Here is a 26,026-nt window from a genome sequence, read left to right on the forward strand (position 1 = left end):
TGGCACATTATATATGACTATTTAAGGACGTCGACTTATATTTATTTACAGGAAATTTAATGATACTTAATTAACGTACTTTATTCCGTTAGACGGCTCATTTTTTACACACGAAGACGAGGAAATCATTGAGTTGGTGCGCACACGTTTCTTTTCCGGTGGGCAACTGGGTAGACGTTCATTCCCTCATTCGCAGAAAAAGCCTATTATTTTCGATTTATAAGCATGTAGAACCAGATAATCGCCTCGTATCTATATTTTAATTACACGTAAGCGTGACGTTAAACCGTCGATATATTAGTAGCGCTTCTACAGCCTAAAAATAACCACGCAAAGCTGCCATCAAAGAAACATGAGGCTGTTGAAATATGTTCTAGCTGTTGACCATATGCTGGGGTTAAGTCAGCAATATTGAGTTTTAATTAAGGTTTTGTTTTTAATATTATGACATGGAATAACGTGTGGAAACTTCGTGTTAGTGAATAAATAAGGCTGAGCTTCATTCTGACATGTCATGGATAGGGAAACCTTTCATAACTGCTGCAGTTTGGCCAAAATGCCCAGGCAGATCCATCAACAGCACTGCTCCTCTCATTTCATTGAGTACATAGAGAGAGAAATACCTTACTCCAAATTCTTCAAGAACTACTTGATCTCGAATCAGCCCTGCATGTTTTCCAAAAAATTCACAGAAGCCTGGAATTGCAGAAAAAAACTGGGTCACGGCTGATGGAAAACCTAACCTACAAAGACTTCTGCATGAATTTGGTGAGCAAAGAATGCATTTTTAAATAATATTTTATTATACTTGCATCACTGTGTCATTCATTATGCATTAAAAAATTATAAATCGGCCCAACTCTAAAATCTAGATAAATGTGACAACTGCACATTACATAACTGTAACGTTTTCCTTTCAGCTCCTCTAAGGATCATTTGAAATGCATCTTGCATGGCTGAATAAAAATTTAATTGACTAAATTAGACGTTTTTAAGATCATTTTGTTATGTTTTGGTACATATCGTTTTTTTAAGTTGACTACTTGTGAAAATAGTACTAAAGTAAAAAAAATGTGTTATGTCCATAAATAGCATGGTTTTATTATGCAGATGAGACTCCTGTTCCTGTTGCAAACTGCAATGCAAAAGAATACAACTCCAACCCAAAGCAGATCATGCCTTTTAAGGAGTTTATCCAGTACTGGAGAGAATATATACAGAATGGGCATTCTTCACCCAAAGGATGCCTTTACTTAAAGGACTGGCATATGCAAAGGTACCTTTATTTATATAGAGCTTTTAGTATTAAGTAGGAAAATGGTGTATAATAATGCACAACAGTAAACACTCAAAAAAATACAAATATAGCATATAGCATAGGATATTGTACAAGAGCTTTGAATGTGATGCACAATATTAGCTTGGAATCATTGTAGTAAAATAAAAGAAGAGTAAATGATTGTATACTGTCTGTAATGTCAGATGTGTTTGTGTTCATTTTAGGAACTTTCCTGAGCATAATACGTACAAGACACCAATTTACTTCTCCTCTGATTGGCTGAATGAATATTGGGACACAATTGAAGTGGATGATTATCGGTTTGTCTACATGGGACCTAAGGGGTCATGGTACCGTGTCAATCATGTTTCATATACAATTGGGTCAAAAAGTCTACGTCCACGGTCTGTTTTTTGATTCATTGTTCCTATAAATAATTTGGGTTTTTGGGTTTTGTAAAAAAAAATGCAAACATTATGATGTAAAATGAAGAAATATTTATTATTATATATTATGTAATTTGCATAGAAGGTCAGATTTCACTGAAATACACAAGATGCTCTGTGGAACACTCTTAAATAAATTGAATAATGTGCTGTCATTAAACAAAATAGAGGACATGCCAAATGACAAGAAATTATGGTTTACATGTGGTGTATACGTATTTTTAAAGTTAATTTGTAATAAAGTATTATTTTAAACTAGAACATTATAGAAGCATTCTCACAAGTGGTCTCAACCTTTTGAATGCCAGTGTAATGAACTAATATTATTTGAGCACAGAAATATAATATTATATAAATGGGGATGTCAAGCGATTAATTGTGATTAATCGTATACAAATTAAGTTTGTGTTTATATAATATGTACACGCATGTGTGCGTATTTATATATGTATAAGAAATATACACAGTACACACACATATATTATGTACACAAAAACTTTTAAATGCTAATAGTTGTTGCCCAGCACTAAATATAACATTTTTATTAAATATATACATGCATGTACAGTATGTGTGTATAATATACACAGTATATACACATATACTATTTAAACACAAACTTTTATTTTGCATGCGATTAATTGTGATTAATCGTTTGACAGCCCTACTTATGAACTACTTGTCACTGCAATATTTTTGTTTTCGCCTCTAGGACACCTTTCCATGCAGACGTGTTTCGCTCTTACAGTTGGTCTGCCAACATCTGTGGACGTAAGAAATGGCTCCTGTACCCTCCAGGCCAAGAGGAGTTCCTGCGGGACTGTCATGGCAACTTGGCTTATGATGTTACAGCACCTGTACTTCAAGACAAGGGTCTGTATCCACAGTTCGAAGAGGCCTGTCAGCCTTTAGAGATCATTCAAGAAGCTGGGGAGATCATCTTTGTACCTAGTGGTTGGCACCATCAAGTTTACAATTTGGTAAGTAATAATGGTTTAACATTGTCCACCTGTGTATGATGTAGTAGAACAGGGGTATCCAGTCCTGCTCCTGGAGGACCAATGTCCTGTAGAGTTTTGCTCCAATCTGCCCAAACACACTTGCTTGGAAGTTTTGTACAGAAAACCTCTGTTCTAGCTTGTCAGAGTGAAAAACTATAAAATATGTGGAAAAAATGTAATAATTTTTATGTTATTTTTTTAGTCTGTTATTTTTATTCAGGGTTCCTACAGGGTTTGGAAAAGTATGGAATTTGATTTAAGTATTTTCCAGGTCTGGCAAAGTATGGAAAAATATTTGTGTTTGCCCCTATTCAGTTTTTTATAATAGAAAGTTAAAGGAGAAGTCCACTTCCAGAACAACAATTTACAAATAATTTACTCAACCCCTTGTCATCCAAGATTTTCATGTCTTTCTGTCTTCAGTCGTGAAGAAATTATGGTTTTTGAGGAAAACATTTCAGGATTTTTGAACTTCCAAAATGCAGTTTAAATGCAGCTTCAAAGGGCTCTAAATGATCCCAGCTGAGGAAGAAGGGTCTTATCTAGCAAAGCGATCGTCATGTTTTTTCGTAAAATAAAAATTTGTATACTTTTTAAGCACAAAAGCTCATGTAGCACAGGCTCTGGGATGAGCGTCCACGATGCTACAAATTAGTGATGGGTCGTTCTTGAACGATTCTTTCATTTTGAACGAATCTTTAATGTGACTCGGGAAGAACGAGTCGTCTCGTGGAGTGTTTCGTTCAGTTGCGCATGCGCAACATCCTTTTAGGTTCTGTACTGGAATTAGTTCACCTGTTTCGAGTCTTCGGGTTTTTCGAGTTGTTTGTTCATCTTATGGGGCTGTCACGTGATGAACGAACGACTCAAATCCGAAAACTTGTCAGATAAGAGGTGAGGTGAGCTAATCATAGACTAAAGACCCAGGTAAACAATGAATTAATCTTAAAGTATAGTTTTGTCTTGTTTGTAGTGTGATCAATGTTTGTGTAAGCAGTAGATGTGTTAGGGAAGTAACACATAACATTTTAATTATATATTTTTAAAATGAACAAAGTGACTCGAAAAAAGATTCTCAACGAGACTCAAAGGTCTGAGCTGGTAAAATGATCCGAACTTACTTGCGGTTTCTTAGTCTTTGTGCGTTTCCTTTGTAAGCACTGGGTTTGTAGTTCCACCTACGTTTCGCGTGACCTTTCGACGTTATTCAATAGTACGTAATGTCGTGAACGCGCATCCCAGATCCTGTGCTACATGAGCTTTTGTGCTTAAAAAGTATAAAAAAAAAAATTTGTGACAAATCATTTCGCTAGATAAGACCCTTCTTCCTCGGCTGGGATCGTTTGGAGCCCTTTGAAGTTGCATTTAAACTACATTTTGGAAGTTCAAAATCAAGGCACCAATGAAGTCCATTATATGGAGAAAAATGCTGAAAGATTTTCCTCAAAAGCCATAATTTCTTCAAGACTGAAGACAGAAAGACATCTTGGGTGACAAGGGGGTGAGTAAATTATATGTGAATTGTTGTTCTGAAAGTGGACTTCTCCTTTAAGAACGTAATGAAAATAAATTCACTGCACAAGAAGTGAGGTTTCATGGCACCTGTTTAGTGATTCTTTAGTTATTGTAAAATACAACTGAAAGAATTCAAGGGGCACTTTTTCATTATGGGTCATTCCAGCTGGAATCATCAAATTTTGGAAAAGTTCCCCACCTGACCTCCTCAGATTTGTCTGAAAAAAATCCATGTGATGGGTAATATGCCAAATAGATCATATACAAAATTTCAAAAAAAATCTGTAAAAAAAAAGTTTGTTTTTTACCCCGTTTTGGCATCACAGTCTGAGTGACCATGTTCAGACTGAAATATCTCCAGAACTAGTTGTGCCAGGTCCATGAAATTTTCTGGGCTAAGAGTCTTAGTCCAGAACTGCATGAATTACAACTCACAGCATTGTTACTGAATTTACACCTGAATGCTGGCCCTCTACTTTTTTTGAAACTATTACTTTAAGGGTTTTCAGATGTCCATAGAAACCTCAATTTTCAATGTATAAGCATCAAACTTGGTAAATGGTCTGATATGTACCATGTCTTTCACATCCTTTGATATCAGACAATAGAGTCTGATGGATGTTGAGATATTAAGGTCCAAAAATGGAAAAAAACTCATTTACACCAATGTTCAGAGCAATATTTCCCATGAATGACACTAGGTGTGAACATAAAACTTGTTTTTTTGAAAGAGCATATTGTTATTGATAAAATATAAAAAAATAGGATGGGGTTTTGCCTCATTTTTCTGTAATGATTTTTTTAAAACTCATAGTTTCGTCACTGATCCTATTGGTCGCTTTTGCTATTCAACTTGGTATGGGCATTTCAACAGAATTTTTTAATGTTCCACTTATACAAAAAATACAAAATACAAAAAACGTACTTCCAGACATTAATCACTTTAATAATGTATACCACCAACACAAATAAATGTGTGACATAACAGTTACTGAAAGTTGTTCATGAAAGTGTCTGAATCCACAGTTTCATTTTCTTTTATGACATAGCATCGTCCAGTGGAAGTAACTGGCACATCAATTTTCATTATGATGTGCTGGAGAGGCACCCAACAGACATCTTCCCTTTTTGGCCAAAAGTAGCCTCTAGCTGGGCCATGGGGATGCAAAAAAAGCACTTGAATGTCTTGCTCTGTGTCAGAGACATCTCTGATGATACCAACCCACCACTGTCGGTCATACACACAAGTAACATATTGTCCTGAGGCCATATCTGTGATGTGAAGGTCTTGTTCAACTGGGTCAACCTCAAAGTTGACATGGAATCCTGGTGTTCCTGATACTCGACTGACCTCAAAATTGATCATTGTTGACTGATTGACTGATTGATTGATTGATGCTAGATCTCATACCACCTGAATATTATTATTTCTAATCAATATTGCCCTGCTTTCTCAATGAAAATGGATGTATTATTCACTAGTCGGTGAATCCGAGTTAGTTCTCCTGATGTCCGTTGTAAATGCGTTCCATTGTAACAGTTGGCAAAAATATGGATGCCTATGGATAATTCCAACCGACTCGGTCTGCACTGAACTGTTCCGAGTGTGTGTTTCGGAACCCCAACTTAAGTGGCCGTTCCATTGCACTTTCCCGAGGTGGAGGTCGGATTTCCCAGAGTCCCGAGCACAATGGAATGCTGCATTATAGCATTAATTTAGGCATATGAGTTCAAAATAGCTGGTACTACAGTAGTTGTGAATGTCACACAACAATGATTTTTTAAAAAATCATTACAGAAAAATGAGGCAAAACCCCATCCCAATTTTTTTATATTTTATCAATAAGAACATGCTCTTTCAAAAAAAAAAGTTTCATGTTCACACCTGGTGTCATTCATGGGAAATATTGCTCTGAACATTGGTGTAAATGAGTTTTTTTCAATTTTTGGACCTTAATATCTCAACATCCATAAGACTCTATTGTCTGATGTCGAAGGATGTGAAAGAAATGGTACATATCAGACCATTTACCAAGTTTGATGCTTATACATTGAAAATTGAGGTTTCTATGGACATCTGAAAACCCTTAAAGTAATAGTTTCAAAGAAAAGTAGAGGGCCAGCATTCAGGTGTAAATTCAGTAACAACGCTGTGAGTTGTAATTCATGCAGTTCTGGACTAAGACTCTTAGCCCAGAAAATTTCATGGACCTGGCACAAATAGTTCTGGAGATATTTTAGTCTGAACATGGTCACTCAGACAGTGATGCCAAAACGGGGTGAAAAACAGATTTTTTTTAAAAAAACAAAAAAAAAAGGTATGCACAGTAGAGATCTGAAATTTTGTATATGATCTATTGGGCATATTACCCATCACATAGATTTTTTTCAGACAAATCTGAGGGGGTCAGGTGGGGACCATTTGATGATTCCAGCTGGAATGACCCTTATGCAAAAAGCAGATTATAAGCATCTTGGGTTTCTTCTCACAATATTCTTGAGACCATATGACATAGCCTCAAGTACCTTTGCAAAAATAAAAAATATATAGACTTATATGTGTGCATGAGAAAACATTAAACTTAACATATAGGACAATGCACACTGAGCCAGGTGTTGCATTAAAGAGACCTAAGACCTTGAAATATGGCATACTGCCCTAATGAAAGCCAAATTTTAGACACTTTTTTTATAGGCCCTTGAACATGGCCAATTTTATGCTATCAGCCCATTTTGTCTCATGGTTTCTCCGCTGCCACAGAGGATGTGTTAAATTGAACATTAGGCCTTGATATTAGAGGTAATACCCTAAGAAAAGCCAAATTTTGAGCAAGTAGATCTCTGATAATTCATGTGGATCCATGCTCTCCTTTTATTCATAGTAAGATGGCAGTGATACACAAAGGAAATAGGTTATATAAAACTAGAAATTGAAATGCGTAAGCGTGCAAAAACTCCCATGTGCATGTGAATACTTTCTTAAGGGCATAAAAAAAGTTTCTTGTGTGCATGTGAAAGTTAGTTTTTTTAATTAATTAATTTTTTTTTTTTAATTTTAGGGGGTCTACATGTTGTCACTTCGAGAAAATCAATGACAAAACCCTGAGAAAATAAAAATATTTACAGATGACTGTACTATATACCAAATATAAAGCTGAAAATAATACTCTGTGAACAATTTATGTTAAATATGTTCTGAAAAAGAAGTTCAGAAATTTGAGTTTGGAAAAGTATGGAATTTTGAAATGGAAAATGTGTAGAAACCCTTACTGTGTTAGGGGTTAGATTGACCTACTGTACTTTTTTATTAGCTACACACACAACAAAAAATATATTTTTTCATGACTACTTGTTTAGGTGCAAATAACTACAAGTAATCGTATCTAACATTATTAGTGTAACTAGGATTTAATGCTTGATTTATACTTTCTCAAACCCTTATGATGGTAAAATGGGTTTCTCACAGTTCTTTTCAATGCTGCAACAGTCTGGTAATTGAGATCCGAAAGACTAATAACCAGCTGAACTGCACACCCCTGTACTAGACGTTCTCTTTCTGACATTTTTATAAAAGACTGTATTATCAAGCTCTTTTGGAAAATTTCTCCAGCCCCAAGTTCTCATGAGTTCCCTATGAGAAAAACCTTCGACCAACTTGCTCACTCGATTTCAATAATGCATCTCTTAATAATAGGAGGATACCATTTCCATCAATCATAACTGGCTGAATGGCTGTAATTTGGATATCATGTGGCAGTTTCTGCAAGAAGAACTTTCTTCTGTCCAGAGAGAAATTGAGGAATGGCGTGATACTATGGATTCCTGGCATCAGCACTGTCAGGTATCACTTTATTTTTTTGGCTTTATTTTTTAAATCATGCATCAACATTTCCAGGTCTAAAAGGTCCAACAAATGCTGCTAATGCATATGTGCTGTAGTACTACTGAAAAATCATAATCGTGTAGACATAAGTTTGATATTCCTGTGGTAATGCATTGATTCTGTTCTTTTTCAGGTGATCATGAAATCATGTACAGGAATCAATTATGGGGAGTTTGCCTCTTTCCTTAAGACCATTGCAAATAATCGGATGTCCTTTTTGAATTCATGTCCCAGAAATGCAGATAACTGCCAAGACTCCCTTGCCGAAAGTCTGCTTGCTTTAGGCCCTCAGCATGCGGCCTTTGACCTTCAGAGAGTATTGCATATTTTTGAGAACATGCTTAGCAATGAAGACTTTAAGAGACTAGACCCATCAGCTCTGAGCTTCAAACCTGAGGAACTGCTTCAGGAGATCAGAGAGGCTGTTCGAACAATTGTATAAAAGCTATACTATATGTGGAAGATCAGCTATGGCAAATGTTAATAAATTCTTTTAACAACATATTTGTGTTATTTAATAGTTGTTTATGCTGTCATTGTATTTTTATTATGTTTGGGAAAGTTACTTTTAAAAGTAATACATTGCAATATTGCATCACTCCATGAAAACTGTGTTAGTTCAGTTTCTTTTTATGGAAAGGAATGCATTACATTACTTTTGCGTTACTTTTTGTCACCTGGGCTGGGCTTTCTTATTATTTGTTTTTTTTATTTAGTTTTTTGTTTTGTTTTGTTTTTTTACAAATCAAAAAAAAAAAAAAAAAAAAAGTTATATTTTTGGCCTTTCACACCAAAAGTGAAATTAATAAACCTCTGCATCTCACTCCTGATTTCTCTCTACATGGTAACTTGCAAGTAAGTAATTTACGTTACTTATTTAAAATTTTGATATTTCATGGTAAATTCAAAAGTAATTCATTACAAGTTACTTGCAAAAGTAATCTGATTACGTAACTCACGTTGCTTGTCATGCGTTACCCCCAATACTGATGAGAAATATTAAAGCTAATATAAAGCTAATGTCTCAACCTTCTTGGTTTGCTTTAACCAAATTAAATATAATTGTTGGATAACACATAAGGTAAAATTTGGCACCCATTTATTTTAAACAAAACCAAAGTAAGAGTATTTCAAATTGTTTTTTTCAAATAAGAACATGTTAGTTTACATCCATGAAGAACTGCATTATGAGATTAACAAAAATGAAACATTTTTGAAACATTTTATTTCAAGGTGTCAACTAAAACATTGCCATCTGTGTAAAAGATAGATTTTAACATAGATATACATAGACTTTAAATTTTAAATTAACTAAATAAATATGATCTGCATTGCATTCAGGGGGGGACTTTGATCTTTCTAGAGTTGCAGAATTATTTATCTTTACTGTTTTTTGGCCACCATTCAGGCACAGTAGCCTGTAAAGTCGCTGTCACGCCGTCCAAGGATTTAAGTTTTAGCGGCTCTTTGGCATGAGCCAAGCGTACAAGGCTCAGCCCAAGCTTGTCGATTCCTGCCCTGTGTTTCCCTGCTGCTTTGCCCCCCTCAGTCTCTAGAGCGGCGCCTTGGTCCAGGGTCTCAGCCGGAGCAGACATGGTAACAGGCATTAGGCGCTTTCGTATCACACCAGTGTGGTGAGTTCGAGCAGTAAGTTCCTGTCCGATGTAGCATCCCTTGCTGAAGCTGATTCCCTGCATGTAGACGAGATTAGACTCCAGCGGAAGGGCCTCACCTGGAGGAAGGTCTTTGACTCCTTCAGGTAGTCCTAGAGAATGTAAATAAATGACAGGATTGATTGCTAGAAATGATCAGATATCACAAAGGGTGTGCAGACTCTTCAATATTATTTTAGTACATTTAAATTTTAAGCATTTATAAAGGACAAAATGCTACTATTATTACCAAACCATATCCATATACAAGGAGAAGTCCACTTCCAGAACAAAAAATTACAGATAATGTACTGGCCCCGTTGTTATCCGAGATGTTCAAAAAACAATTATATGCTTTTTAACCTCAAACACTCGTCTTGTGTAGCTCTGCGATACGCATGCATACTCTGTGTAATCCGGGTCAATACAGGGCATGTCGAAAAACTCCAATCTCATTTTCTCCATCTTCAAAATCGTCCTACATCACCATTTTACCTCTTTTTTTTTTTTTTGTAAAGGGTGTTTGATCTTCTTTGCATGTTCACTTTGTAAACACTGGGTCAGTACTTCTGCAGCAATGTAGGACGATTTTAAAGTTGGAGAAGTTTTTCAACATACGTGAACTGTATTGACAAAAAATGATGATCGTTTTGCTAGATAAGGGCCTTTTTCCTCGGGAGGGATCGTTGCATTTAAACTGCATTTTAGACGTTAAAACTCGCAGGCACCATTGAAGTCCACTATATGGAGATAATTCTTGAAATGTTTTCCTCAAAAAACAATTTCTTTACGACTGAACAAAGAAAGGCATGGACATCTTGGATGACAACGGGGTGAGTACAATATCTGTAAATTTTTGTTCTGGAAGTGAACTAATCCTTTAGGTCAAATCAGGTAAATTACACTTAAATTTCAGACAAAAATGTATGAATTATGACACTTTTTTCACATTGAGATGATTGTCAAAAGTTTGGACACACTTGACTAAATTTATGTTTCTAATTACATTAAAAGAGAAGTCCAATTCCAAAACAAAGATTCACATATAAAGTATTCACCCCCTTGTCATCCAAGATGTTCATGTCTTTCTTTCTTCAGTCGTAAAGAAATTATGTTTTTTGAGGAAAACATTTTAGCATTTTTCTCCATATAATGGACTGATATGGTGCCCCGAGTTTGAACTTCCAAAATACAGTTTAAATGCGGCTTCAAACGATCCCAAATGCGGTTGTAAATGATCCCAGCCGAGAAAAAAAGAGTCTTATCTAGCGAAACGATCGGTTATTTTCATAACAATAATACAACTGATACACTTTTAAATGCCAAATGCTCGTCTTGTCTTACTCTGCCTGAATTGTTCTTTTTGTTTTTTTTTCTTTGTTTCATGACAGTTAGGGTATGTCGAAAAACTCCCATCTCATGTTCTCCCTCAACTTTAAAATCATCCTATATCGCTGTTTTACCTTTTTTGTTAAGGGTGTTTGATCTTCTTTGCATGTTCACTTTGCAAAAACTGGGTCGGAACTTCAGCAGTGATGTAGGATGATTTTGAAATGATTTTTGAAGTTCAGGGAGAAAATACGATTGGAGTTTTTGACATACCCTAACTGTCTTGAACCAGAATACACAGAATTCAGGGAGAAAAAGGCAAGACAAGTGTTTGAGATTAAACAGTATTTAAATTGTAATTTTTAATGAAAATAACCAATCGTTTTACTAGATAAGACCCTTCTTCCTCAGCTGGGATCATTTACAACCGCATTTGAGATCGTTTGAAGCCGCATTTAAACTGCATTTTGGAAGTTCAAAATCGGGGCACCATATCAGTCCATTATATGGAGAAAAATGCAGAAATGTTTTCCTCAAAAACATAATTTCTTTACGACTGAAGAAAGAAAGACATGAACATCTTGGATGACAAGGGGGTGAGTACATTATATGTGAATCTTTGTTTTGGAAGTGAACTTCTCCTTTAAGCACTTTTGATGTAAAATCCTCTGCTTAAAGGTTTGTAATTAGTTTTGTAGACAATATAAACTGTGCCTACATATACATTTCTTTTATTTATTTAAAATATTTTATTTTTAAAATATTGTTTAACGGGCATCCCCAATCATTCCACTTTATGAAGCTGGTTGGGAAAAAGCCTAATCTAGACAAAAGGTGTCTAAAATATTAGATCTGTTTAACAATTTTGTACATGACTTCAAGTGTGTGACTTTAGTATTCTATGTGAAAAGTACTACTAATAATAATGAATATGTCACTGTGTCCAAACTTCTCACTAGTACTGTGTGCATGACAGAAAATGTATAGTTATACTCTTTTAACTTTGGTATATATACTGTGAATATAATGTTTACATGTGTGACAAGCCAATGTTTCAAAGAACTCTTAAACGTAAAAATAAATTTTATGATGTCATTCGATTCATTTGAGGTCACAGAGTTGCTTGAATCATTTATATAAAATAAAACAAGATTAAGTACAGCATGTTACACTGCAGAACAGTGTTGTCGCTGTTTAACAAGTCACATCAACTGCACAATTACGCTTTCCTAAGTCAGATAATTACTGTATTTTTATGACCAGAACAATGTAGACTAACAATGATGAACAAACAAATCTATTTAAGCTAGTCAGGCTTATTCTAAGTAGTAATACAATACCGATTTCATAGCGATGTCTGTGGTATTCTTCAGTGTTGCCCTGTTGACAAGCAGAGATGATCTCATGTGGATTGCTCTGAGAGCTTGTGATCATTCTCCAGCCCATGAGTTCAGTTCTTGGGTCTTGCTCCAGTACTAACACTTTATCTGCTACAGTAACATATGGCTTTGACTTCTCCAGCACTGTAGCTTTATTTCGAGGTAACAGAGCCCATATTGAGAGACTGGGACACAAGCTGAAGGCCACTTTGCGACGTATCTTGTAAACTTTCAGAAGCTGCATAATGGAGTCCTGTACAGTGCTGTCACACTCCAGAAGTACACCATTAAATCCATCTGGGTTTTCCTTCAAACTGAACAACAACAACAACAACAAGTTCCATTAGTGCATGTATGCAGAATGTATTTTTTTATGTTAAGCAAAAAAATGTTATGTTTTAGTCACTGCTTTACATTGCGTGCATAATTATTAGGCACACTAATATTCTGGTCATATTTTTTTTCCAAGCACATTTTACCAATTCCAAACCACATCAATCTTAATAACTACTATTAATTTTATATTTAATCATTTATACGTGACATATATTTGTCCATGAAGGCTGGAAGTGAAAAACTCCTTATATTCAGGTGTGCGTAATTATTAGGCACGTTTTCTTTTACATATAAAAAAGCCAAAAAAGAGATTTAACCCAGACTGAAAAGTCAAAAATTATTAAATGCCCATGAGAAGGATGCAATACTAATGCAATACTAGAATTTGCAAAGTTAAGGCATGACCATTGGACAGAGAAATGCTCGCTGGATCAGCACGGTGAGAAAAAAAAATGGTGGAGAAGAAAAGACATGTTAACTGCAAAAGAATTAAGAATTAAAGTGAAGACTTAGCTGTGAAACCATCAGGAACCATTTAGTCTCCAGCGCCACCATCTTCCAGAGCTGCAACCTACCTGGAGTCTTCAGAAGTACAATGTGTCAGGTTCTCAGAGACTTTTCTTGGGTGAAAAATCCTAAAAATGACCCTCATTTAAAGAGAATAACGTGCTGAAGTGTTGTGAAATACATGAAGACTGTTTTCTATACGCTTTATAGACAGATAAGTTGAGAGTGACTTTTGAAGGACCAGCATCAAATCCTCTTATAGCACTCTTTCAAGAATTTATCTTCCAAAATCTGGCAGTAAGTTTTGGGAGTTAATTTTAGTCTTCTCTGCAAGTCAGACTCTTCAGGACAGGAGATAGACTAAACATGAACTCCCAAAATGTACTGCTAGATTCTGGAAGACAAATTCTTGAATCAGAAGTACAAGAGGATGTGATGCTGGTCCTTCAAGAGTCACTCTCAACTTATCTGTCTATAAAGTCTATAAAAAAAAAACTGTCTTCATGTATTTCTTAACACTTCAGAAATGTTATTCTTATTAAGTGAGGGTCATTTTTTAGGTTTTTTTCTCAAGCAAAGTCTCTGAGAACCTGACACATTGAACTTCTGAAGACTCCAGGTAGGTTGCAGCTCTGGAAAATGGTGGTGCTGGAGACTAAATGGTTCCTGATGGTTTCACAGCTAATTCTTCACTTTAATTCTTAATTCTTTTGCAGTTAACAAGTCTTTTCTTCTCCACCGTTTTTTTCTCACCGTGCTGACCCAACGAGCATTTCTCTGTCCAATGGTCATGCCTTAACTTTGCAAATTCTAGTATTGCATTAGTATTGCATCCTTCTCATGGGCATTTAATAATTTTTGACTTTTCAGTCTGGGTTAAATCTCTTTTTTGGCTTTTTTATATGTAAAAGAAAACGTGCCTAATAATTATGCACACCTGAATATAAGGAGTTTTTCACTTCCAGCCTTCATGGACAAATATATGTCACGTATAAATGATTAAATATAAAATTAATAGTAGTTATTAAGATTGATGTGGTTTGGAATTGGTAAAATGTGCTTGGTAAAAAAAATACGACCAGAATATCAACGTGCCTAATAATTATGCACACAGTGTATGTTTTCTGTATAAATTGTATAAATATTTAATTTTTGATCAATATTAATCTGACAAACTGGTTGTAAGGTCTTTACAGTCAGATGACAAATACACAAATACATTTACTTAAAAAAATAAAAAAATAAGATAGTAAATAAGATAGTTGGAGTATGTTTTTCCTTCAAATTTTCATGTTTACTTGAATGTATTTGCTATTGATTTGTAATTTTTTGTGAAATTTATCAACAATGAAACACATTTTTACAGAGTACTTTTTTTTTCATTAACTATTAAAACTTGAGGAAAAATGATATTTAAAAAGCACTGATCTCTACTGAGACATTCTGCTCTATTGAAAATGTATTACAACCAGTCTATTCCTTCGCACAGATGTTTGTGTTTGCTGTGACTAAATCTGAAAATGCACCTCAACTGTTTGCAGTTATTGTTACTTAATAAATGCAATTATGCATCCTTTGTGTAACAATACAAAGTCATTTTATTGTTTTTTAAAGAAAAGCATTAACATGATTTGGAATTGTTTGAGTTAATATTAGGAATTTCACAGGGCTTCATTTGAGAAGATTCTTGTTTTACAAGTTTTCTTAATGTTCAGAGTGTTTTTATTTATATGACATGCTAAATATATTAAATTAAAAAACTAGTGAGTAAAATCAGTCTATGCATATGAGCTGACACATGATGTGTTTGTGTGCAATATGAAATAACTCAAATGACAATAATCATGATTAATTATTGTGATTATAAATGGAGCAAAATAATCGTGATTATCAATTTATGTGGGTCTTGTGTATTATTGTGATGATTATATCAACGATTTGGACTCTTATTCTGAGTCTGACGGCACCCATTCACTGCAGAGTAATGCTAAATTTCTCCAACTCTGTTCCCATGAAGAAACAAACTCATCTACATCTTTGATGGCATGGAGGTGGGTACATTTTCAGCAATTTTTCATTTTTGGGTAAACTATTTCTTTAATCACATGTGTATTCTCATTTGTAAGCCACTTTATATATCACATTGTGTTTATAAACAACTAAAACCAAGTTAGCTTTACTGACATGTCAAAGAACAGAGCAGTTACATATCAGCAGTAGTCCAGAGTGGGCAAATTAGATAATGCTAAGGTCACGCCCACATCTTACTAGCCTTATACTACACTCCAGCACCTCAAAAATCACATTAATATCACATTCAGTGTCTACTTTACAATTCAAACAATTGAAATATTAAAACAATGTTGTACATTACCTGTAAAGGATGATGTCATACAGTGTCCTGCCTTGAACGTTGAGAATGTGAGCATACATTGCAGACTGTGCATCCTCTCCCAGAAGAGCCATGTCATTGGTTATTATTCCTTGAAGAAATGAGCTCGTGTCTTGTCCAGACACATTGATGAGAGTCCTGTGTGGTAAGCTGTAACAGCTGAAGTGTACTGTGTTATTGCTAGGTTGATCTTGAGAGTGTTTTCTAATCTGAGTCTTGCTCACATTGTCATGTCTCGTGCAGCGAAAATAGTGCGAGTGAAGTCCGCCTGATCCTGTCAGGGTCGCTCTGAAAGCACTGCTGAACAAAATCAAATGTCTTCTTCAGCTCAAAGTTTGACACATTGTAATGTCTTCTTCAGCGCAACTATGAAAGCTCAAAGTTCCTCAAAACGATTCTTCTGAGACTAAATCTGTCGACACTAACTCGTCCTAGAGCTTTAACTCTACAAACTCCAAACTCAGCCCAGATCTTCAGACTGATCCGACCGAGTGTGCTATATCTTTTCTAACTGATCGGACTTACGATTTTCCTAAAAATGACGATTAAAATTGGGAAAAATCCCATAGATTTACATTGACGGAATGTTCAAATGAGCCAACACTTTTCAAATTCCAACTGTCAAAACTCCCAGAATCCTTTGAGACTCAATCAAGCTTCCCTTCTATGTACTGTATTTCTAATCCATTTAAACTCATTCAAACTCATCTATCATCTATCTATGTATGCCTAGCAACCAGAATCATGCTAGTAACTTGCTAATAATGCTAGAAACATGCTAGTAACTTGCTAATCATGCTAACAACATGCTAGTAACTTTCTAGTCATGCTAGCAACATGCTAATCATGCTAATAACATGCTAGTAACTTGCTAATCATGCTAGTAACATGCTAGTAACTTGTTAATCATGCTAATAACATGCTAACAACATGCTAATCATGCTACAATCATGCTACTAACTTGCTAATCTACCTAGAAACATGCTAGCAACTTGCTAATCATGCTAGAAACATGCTAGTAACTTGCTAATCATCCTAGTAACTTGCTAATCTACCTAGAAACATGCTAGCAACTTGCTAATCATGCTAGAAACATGCTAGCAACTTGCTAATCATGCTAATAACTTGCTAATCATGCTAACAACGTTAGTAGCTTGCTAATTATGTTAGCACCATGCTAGTAAAATGTTAGTAACTTGCTAATCATGCTAGAAACATGCTAGTAACATGCTAGTAACTTGCTAATCATGCTAATAACATGCTAACAACATGCTAATCATGCTACAATCATGCTAGCAACATGCTACTAACTTGCTAATCTACCTAGAAACATGCTAGCAACTTGCTAATCATGCTAGAAACATGCTAGTAACTTGCTAATCATGCTAGTAACTTGCTAATCTACCTAGAAACATGCTAGCAACTTGCTAATCATGCTAGAAACATGCTAGCAACTTGCTAATCATGCTAGTAACTTGCTAATCATGCTAACAACATGTTAGTAGCTTGCTAATTATGTTAGCACCATGCTAGTAAAATGCTAGTAACTTGCTAATCATGCTAGAAACATGCTAGTAACATGCTAGTAACTTGCTAATCATGCTAATAACATTCTAACAACATGGTAATCATGCTACAATCATGCTAGCAACATGCTACTAACTTGCTAATCTACCTAGAAACATGCTAGCAACTTGCTAATCATGCTAGAAACATGCTAGCAACTTGCTAATCATGCTAGTAACTTGCTAATCATGTTAACAACATGTTAGTAGCTTGCTAATTATGTTAGCACCATGCTAGTAAAATGCTAGTAACTTGCTAATCATGCTAGAAACATGCTAGTAACATGCTAGTATATTGCTAATCATGCTAACAACATGTTAACGACATGCTAATCATGCTACAATCATGCTAGCAACATGCTACTAACTTGCTAATCTTGCTAGAAACATGCTAACAACTTGCTAATCATGCTAATAACTCGCTAATCATGCTAACAACATGCTAGTAACTTGCTAATTATGTTAGCACCATGCTAGTAAAATGTAACTTGCTAATAATCCTATAAGCATGCTAACAACATGCTAGTACCTTGCTAATCATTATAACATCATGCTAGTCACATGTTAATCATGTTAATAACATGCTAACAACATTATATCTATCTGTCTATCTATCTCTGACAGACTGTTTAGACTTTAAAACATCCAAATGTTAACCTTTTAAAACTACTTTAGAATTCAAACTATTTCAGACTGAAAACCATCAAACTTAAAACTTTTTAAAACTTCTTAAACTTTTTAAACTTTATAAACTTTTCAAACTTTTTAAAACTTTCTGTTCCGACTTTCTCAAGCCAACTTAAAGTTTGTCTTGACAAACTTTTTTATCTAGTTAATATTTATGAGCCAATATTTAGCCGTAGTAATCGGTCAATATTTGTGTGTATTAAACTTTTAAACACCGCTTTGTAAAAGCTGTGCGATGCTAAAATAACACTGTCAAGTGACGGTGTTACAATATATTTGGTTCCTGAATTGGTTCCACTATATGAATATTCATGATGTTCCTATGCTGTGGGCGTGTCCGCAACCGAATGGAACTGAAAATATCAGGACACGCATTTCAAATCGCAGCCTTATTTAATGGATTATTTCAAAAAGGTAATAAAGTTTGACACAAATTTTATCACTTTTATTTTCTTTTGTCTTTGTTTTTCGCCTACTATATCCACCTTTTTCTTCAACGCGGAAGTATGCTTATGAGTGAGACTTCCGGTTCATATTCTCTGTATGGAAATAACAAAAAGAATAACAACGTGCAGTAAACAGTAAAACTATTTGCACTACAAACCAGTGTGTTCATAATTAAGATAATACATTAAAATAATATGGTAAGACACTAGGCTTGTGCACAATTCAGAATTTCAGAATTGGCCGCCATTCAATTCATGAGTTGGAATTTGAATTGAATTGACTCCGCCCCACAGGAAGTTGAATTTGAATTGGAGTTGGAATGACAGGAAGTGGAATTAAATTTATGGCAATTCAAAGACATTCCACACAGTCATACAACATAAAGAATGTGTTGAATCTCACATACAATTACATTAATTCTGTAATTTAATAGCATAATTTCATTACACATAACTAGTCGCTCCTCAACCCTGCATACATTTTGTTCCAACATATAGATAATGATCAAATTCTTGAAATAAATTACTTGTTTGGCAACCATTTTAAATACTTGGTTTAAGCAAAGCATTCTGGGATATGGAGTCACGTTCCATTGTGTTCCACAAAATTACAATTCCAATAAATCAAACTTAATTATGTGTTCTGTGACTAGAGCTTTTAACATTTATTGCTGGGGGGAAACATTTCCTGTTAATGTAATCTGTACAAGTAGTTCAAACTAATATCATTTATGGAATATGTAATGAAATCATATCTGACATATATTGTAAAGCTTCATTGTTAAACACTTCACTTATGTATATGAATTTCTTTGAATTTGTATTGAATTGCAATTCTGCTTCCTTTAATTCAAATTCGAATTGTAATTCTAGATCCTGTTTTTGACATCAATTCAAATTCAATTCAAATTCAAGAATTGAATTGGAATTTAGGAGTTATTCTCAATTCAATTCTGAATTGTGCACAAGCCTGTAAGACACAGCAGTTTGCAATATCAAGCAGCAAAACAAGCTATTTTGTACAGCTAAAAATAGCTGGATGCAGATGAGACTGGAAGCCAAACCTATAAAATTTACAATGGCCGCACCCACTCTTACATGAAGAAAAAGGCAGATAATAGGGATGCTATTTCACAAGAAAAAACATAACTGGTAATGCATCTAGTAGTGGTTGCTGACATACATGGTTTCTATAATAAAGCCTTCCATGATCATAGTCCTAGACAGACTGTAATGATTGATGTACCTATAATGTTCTTATCCACACATGATATCCATTTGCTTATCCACATTCAACTTATCTATTTACAGTTATGCATTTCGCAGACTGTTTTATCCACAAGCTATGTACAAAAGAGAAAGATTAAAGTGGTTTGTAAAAGAACCAACACTATTTGTAATACAGAATTTAAGGTTTATTAAACAGATTTGTTATCCATGTGCTTATTCATACATACCTTATCTAGGTGCGAAGGTTAAAAAAAAAAAAATATACAAATTGAGCTCACCTCTGACATGCCAAGTGATCCAGCTCTTGGTCAGCTATCACGCCTTATACGTGAATCCCTTGTGTGCATTTGTGGATTGCCATTCACAAACTTATGATAATAATGCACATTTCTGAAATAATGTTTTACATAACAGTAGAAAAAAATATATATTTTGGTCAGATTCAAAACAACTCAAATGCCAAAGAATCTTGATAAATGAATCCTAAATGTATTATTATTCTTAATCATCATAAAACATTATCAGTAAAATTGTAATTGGTAAAGGCACATTTTGGAATAGTGATTTTAAAATAAAACAATAAATATTACAGAACTTTCAAATATTTCTTCTCAAAAGTTCTATTCAAGAATGCTTACAAAATCATTTTCTTACACCCCGCTCATTGTTAGGCTTTAGGGTGGTTGTAGGAGTGGACCTTCATGCTCTTTTTTTTTTTAATTTGTATGTTTTTGTAAGAATAAAATTGTACAAATTCATACAAATTTGCCACCAACTCAACAAAACAGTTAAATCTACTTGTAAGTTGTTAGACCAGACAGCTCAGAGGTAAATTGTGTGCATAATGGTCTTGGAAACAATGGAAAATAAGTTAAATCACAAGAAATGCTGCTTTAAGTCACCTTTCTGACACCCGTTATGATGAATGACTTTGCCTCATTCCTGATTGAGATGTTCTTACCTGACCAACTTCATGCTAATGTTCAGGCTTAGGTATTTTTATTTGATGCATAATTTAATCAACACCACCCACATTGAACAAGAACATGGCAAATAATTCGAGTGAACTGTTGAACTGCATGAGTTTGACATTAAATAAAAATGTAAAGATTTTCAGTGAAAAATGATCTAAATTCACAGAGCTGTTGTAGGGCTTTAAAAGATTTGGAATATAGCACTCAACTCATATGGATCACTTTTGCGTCCTTTTTGAAGTTTGAAAGCCTCAGTCCTCATTCACTGCTCCTTTAAAATACCTTAATAAGACAATGGTACAACTTATCATTGCAGTCTCAGTCCATCATTTTAGTGCCACATAATATATATGCATATAGAAGCTATAAATGCACATGAATATTATATGCACATATATGTTTCTGGGATTAAAAAAATCCAGGAAAATCACCATAATCTTTTATTTAGATTAGTTAAAGAGATACTCCACCCCAAAATGAAAATTGTTGCATTACTTACTTAACCTCATGCCGTCCTAGATGTATATGATTTTAATTGCTTTTGTGGAATACAAACAGAGACTTTTAGAGAAATAATTCATCTTTTAGTCTATATAATGCAAGTGGATGGGCTTCTCAAAGCCGACACTTCAAAAAAAAAAAAAAAAAAAAGCAAAATTAACATGGTGGTAACCCCAGTGACCCCGGTTGATGAATCAATGACTTTTGAAATGCAACAATGAACTATAAACCATAGTTTCCAGCCAACTGTCAATTGCAGGTCCATAAGTTCACACTTTAAGTGTGATGTTGTGAAAATTGCACAACAAGTGACACATAAGCACAAAGAAATGCCACATCTCACGCAATTTTACTACACGCTTACATCATGTTTCACAATATGCTGACATTAACAGCAGGCTGACAGTTAGCTAGAAGCAATGGTTTATAGTTTAAAATATTAGTAATTTTCTATCATTCTGCTTCAGAAGACATTAATTCATCAATGTGGGTGGTATGAACAGATTAATGTTATGTTTGCTTTACATGATTTTCAAAGCATGAGCTTTGAGAGACCCATCAACTTGCATTATATGGACTCACAAAGATGCATACTTTCTTTAAAAATCTCTGTTTGTGTTCCACAGAAGAAAGAAAGTTAGTAAATGATGAGAGAATTGCATTTTTATGTGGAGTATCCCTTTACTTTTCAATGCTCCTTTCCAAAATCTTGTGAGCTGTCTCACTTTCTACTGCCTTTTAAGCATACTATACAAAGTGAAATCACTTTACATAGGTAGCAACAATATTAAATGTCACTGATCAGCACAAATTATAACTGACGCTCACAATTGATTCCAATTGAATTTAGCTAGATGTGATGTTGTAATAAAGTCATAAATACATATAGCACATTCACTTGATGTGTGAAGGTGCATTTTTAATAAGTGTAATTTTAATTAATACATTTTTTTATAATATGTACAGCAAGTATATTTATAGTGGTGCCGGGCAATGATTAATCAGTTAATCGCATCCACAATAAACATTTTTGTTTACATAACATATGCGTGTGCACTGTGTATATTTATTATGTATATATAAATACACACACATGCATGTATATATTTAAGAAAAAATATGTTAGGTTTAATTATTAGTGTGACCCTGGACCACAAAACCAGTCATAAGGGTCAGCTTTATGAAACGGAGATTTATACATGTATTCAAAAAAAAGAAGCTTTCCATTGATGTTTGTTAGGATAGGACAATATTTGTCCAAAATACAACAATTTGAAAATCTGGAACCTGAGGGTGCAAAAAAAAATCTAAATATTGAGAAAATCGCCTTTAAAGTTGTCCAAATGAAGTTCTCAGCAATGCATATTACTAATCTAAATTAAGTTTTGGTATATTTATGGTAGGAAATTTACAAAATATCTTCATGGAACATGATCTTTACTTAATATCCTAATGATTTTTGGCATAAAAGAAAAATCTATTATTTTGACCCATATAATGTAATTTTGACTATTGCTACAAATATACCCATGCTACTTACGACTGGTTTTGTGGTCCAGGGTCACAAATATAAATTATATGAATATAAATATATACATGTGAATACATGGAAATATTTTCAAAATATATACTGTATGTTTGTGTTTATATATACATAATAAATATACACAGTACACACATATATTATGTAAACAAAACTTTTATTTTAGATGCGATTAATCGTGATTAATCGTTGCCCAGCACTAATTTATAGTTGGGTTTCTTGCTCTCATCCACCATTTTTGATCACATTGTCATCTCAATATATTCTGAGATTGCTTTATCCATAAGGCAGAATCTGACGCAAATAAGGAATTTTATAATGCAGCATAATCTTGCTGCTTCCTGACTGGAACCTGCCTTTGCACCACCAGTGTGCATATACTTTAAGACTTAGGGATAGGTGGACAGCTCACTTTGGTTAGGAACAGAGCCACAGAAGAACGTATAGGTCTTATAGCTATAAGGATCTGAATGGAGTATGTACATGTTCTTATATAGCAAAGTTAATTCAATGATCCATTAAAGACTAAACTGTTTGACAGACTTCCAATATGGTCAATACACTTGCATGCATGGGAATTTAGAGAAACGTCACATTTAAAATACTGTATGTAACATATGTATAGAAGTAATTATTCTGAGAAAGGGAGAACACAGTAAAGCAATGTGAAGAGTAAATGAATGAATACTACCCTTCTACAATATATTATTTTCAGTTTTGTTTAATGTTCAACTTGGGTACATAATGTTCAGTCATGCCCTCAGTGTAGTTTGCATTGGCTGGGACAATAGGATAATAGTTCATGAGTAGTCAGGTAAGAGTTTACTATTAAATCCACACAGATGTCTTTCCATTTTTTGCTATTGTCCCTGCCTTTTCAGTGCTGGCTTTAGGTCGTGCGCCCTGCTTCTCCTGAGCTGTATTGACCCGGTTCTGCTCCGTCATTGTGCCACCAGACACAGGGCTGCTAGCTCTGGAAATCTGAGCGTTTTTTGTGTTATATGTTTGAAACGCCATGTCAAGCTGTTCCTGAGCTACTCGTAAATGGTGGTGCAGAGTAGCCAGGTCAGAGGGAATATTCTCATCAGGACTTGTGCAATGCTGTTCAGGAACCACTCTGGGCATGTTCTGGTCCTGTAGGATGATGCTGTTGGGAATGCGACCCGGTTTGTCAGATTTAACCACTAGGTTGTATCCTGGCGGAGAACTAGAAATGTTCCTGGAGTAAGGGTAGCCGTATGGAGGTTGTTGACCGCGGCTTCGACGTTTACGAAGCGTGTCACGGAAGGCACCGATCCCCAAGTGGAACATCTCACAAACATTGAGCAGCAGACAAAGACAGCTCACCACATACATGATGAGTAAAAAGATGGTCTTCTCGGTGGGTCGTGAAACGAAGCAGTCTACTCTGTGCGGACATGGGATCTTGTTGCAGACATATGAAGGGTTAACACGGAAGCCATATAGAAGATACTGACCCGTGAGGAACGCCACCTCAAAGATGGCACGGGATAAAAGCTGAAGCACATACATCCTCATCAAGCCTTCTTGCATGATCCTACGTCGACCATCATGCTTCACTGGATCTTTGCCCTTGTCTGTCTCTGGTTTGACCTCCTGCTCATCCAGCGTGTCTTCTTCGTAGATCATTGGCTCGACATCGTCTTCCTCCAAAACCTCCTCTAGGTGGTGTCCATTTCTCCACCGACTGTGGCGATTCCTCTTTTGATAAATTTGGTTTTTGCACCGCTCCTCCTCCGAGGTACGGGCGATCTTATGGATGGCGTAACCCAGATACATGACGGAGGGGGTGGAAATCATGATTATCTGGAACACCCAGAACCGGACGTGTGATAGTGGGGCGAAGGAATCGTAGCATACGTTGTCACAGCCAGGCTGTTTAGTGTTGCAGGTGAACTTTGTCTGCTCATCGGAGTAGATTGACTCACCCCCCACTGCGGTCAGAACGATCCGGAAAATAATTAACACAGTCAGCCAAACTTTCCCCACAAATGTGGAGTGGTTGTGGATTTCCTCCAGCAGTCGAGTGAGAAAGCTCCAACTCATGTTGGTGACAGAGACTCTTTACTTATGTTCTGCAAATAAGAGAAAAAGGAGGAATGTAAGCCAAGAAGAAAAAAATCTACATGCATACATATAAAAGATATTGGTGACAATTATAGTTTTTTGAGACAAAAGACATTTGTTGCAACATTTACATTTCCCCACCACTGATGAAATTTTCTGTCAGTAAGTAGGAGGCGCTATTACACATCTTCTGAAAGAGTACTAAATCTCTGGATCAAAACACAGGTAAAAAAGAAGTAGAAACAAGCAATAGCATATGTAAGCGGATGTGTATGTAAAGCTATTGATCATGGTTCTGAATGTAGATGTAGAGATGTAGATAAAAACACGATTTTCTTAAATTTTTGTTTAAAGTGTTGATAAACAGGAATGCATGAAGCTAGAATAAAACTTTTTTTAAAGGGGACATTGGATACAAAATTCACTTTTACATGGTATTTGCATATATATGTAAATATGTCTTAGCAGTGTGGACACAACCACCCTACAGTGATAAGAATCCATTCATTCCTTTTTTTCAGTAATTCCCCAAAAATCTAAACAGTAAATTATCAAGCCGTTTGATTTTCTGAGCATATGTATGACATCATACTGCTCATGGGCATCCAATGTCCAATTGACGTACTACATGTTCATATATTCAGACAACAAAATATTTGTGAAAATGATAAAAAATGCTGGCGTTTTTTTTTTTTTTTTTTAATGCTGGTGGGAATAGAGTTAAATATGCTGCTTCATTAGCATGGTAGCATTCTGATTAAAAAACATGTCAGTGATGTTTAAAGGGTGCAAGCATTTAGACTTAGATTTAAATATCACAATTATATAACAAAAACTCAAATATCTAAAAAAACTGAGATACACACAGCAAAAAGGTTGTACAAAATGAACCGTCTCTGATTGCACAGAGACAAAATTCACACAGATGTATGTCCAAATAGGGTATTCCAAATAGTCACACTGCACCCTAAAAACTCACTTATCAACTTATCAGCTTTCAGTGTAAGAAGAACATGGTTATGATTCATTCTTTAAAAGGGTAATGAATTGGAAAAAATTACATTCGACATACAATATATGTAGAGTATAAGAGGTAATTAGGTATTAGGTATATGGAGGTAATTGTACTATAAAAATGATGCGCATTCTCAGTACTACGATGCTTGCTTGTGGTGCTGCTGATGCCGGAGACATCATTCTGACGTAGAACCTGAGTGCACTGCACTTTATTTACAAGCAGAGGAATGCACACGCATGCATAATTTTACCAAAG

The 26,026-nt window shown here is 35.0% G+C and overlaps 3 protein-coding genes across 4 annotated transcripts in view; 1 reads left to right on the plus strand and 2 right to left on the minus strand.

The window, feature by feature from the left end:
* Positions 1 to 56: 56 nt before the first annotated feature.
* On the plus strand, positions 57 to 8,626 carry jmjd4 (jumonji domain containing 4). Its single transcript, XM_051133644.1, is given in 7 exon segments — positions 57 to 715; positions 717 to 768; positions 1,111 to 1,276; positions 1,504 to 1,629; positions 2,438 to 2,705; positions 7,936 to 8,082; positions 8,258 to 8,626. Coding segments are annotated over 7 exon segments (1,269 nt in total). The 5' UTR covers positions 57 to 514; the 3' UTR covers positions 8,567 to 8,626.
* Positions 8,627 to 9,206: 580 nt separating this feature from the next.
* Positions 9,207 to 16,032, minus strand: iba57 (iron-sulfur cluster assembly factor IBA57). Its single transcript, XM_051133671.1, has 3 exons — positions 15,702 to 16,032; positions 12,446 to 12,798; positions 9,207 to 9,889 (listed from the first exon to the last, which is right to left on the minus strand). The coding sequence occupies exons 1-3, from the start codon at positions 15,791 to 15,793 to the stop codon at positions 9,498 to 9,500; spliced, it is 837 nt and encodes a 278-aa protein (XP_050989628.1). The 5' UTR covers positions 15,794 to 16,032; the 3' UTR covers positions 9,207 to 9,497.
* Positions 16,033 to 19,669: 3,637 nt separating this feature from the next.
* gjc2 (gap junction protein gamma 2) overlaps positions 19,670 to 26,026 on the minus strand; it is a 29,844-nt gene continuing 23,487 nt past the window's right edge. For both annotated transcript variants that reach the window (XM_051095685.1, XM_051095694.1), the window contains one exon: positions 19,670 to 24,761. In XM_051095685.1, coding sequence (XP_050951642.1) covers positions 23,494 to 24,732 — 1,239 coding nt within the window. In that variant the 5' untranslated portion in view covers positions 24,733 to 24,761 and the 3' untranslated portion in view covers positions 19,670 to 23,493. The remainder of the gene's footprint in view (positions 24,762 to 26,026) is intronic.

Source organism: Labeo rohita, chromosome 2 (assembly GCF_022985175.1).
Source record: "Labeo rohita strain BAU-BD-2019 chromosome 2, IGBB_LRoh.1.0, whole genome shotgun sequence".
Taxonomy (NCBI): Eukaryota; Metazoa; Chordata; class Actinopteri; order Cypriniformes; family Cyprinidae; genus Labeo; species Labeo rohita.

What these genes read in the sequence shown, in the direction of transcription:
- iba57 (XM_051133671.1), bottom strand. Translation starts at nt 15,793, where the DNA reads ATGGCTCTTCTGGGAGAGGATGCACAGTCTGCAATGTATGCTCACATT. An exon ending in TATGACATCATCCTTTACAG is followed by an intron (nt 12,799 to 15,701) that starts GTAATGTACAAC and finishes GTTGTTGTTCAG; the next exon opens with TTTGAAGGAAAACCCAGATG. An exon ending in CAGACATCGCTATGAAATCG is followed by an intron (nt 9,890 to 12,445) that starts GTATTGTATTAC and finishes TACATTCTCTAG; the next exon opens with GACTACCTGAAGGAGTCAAA.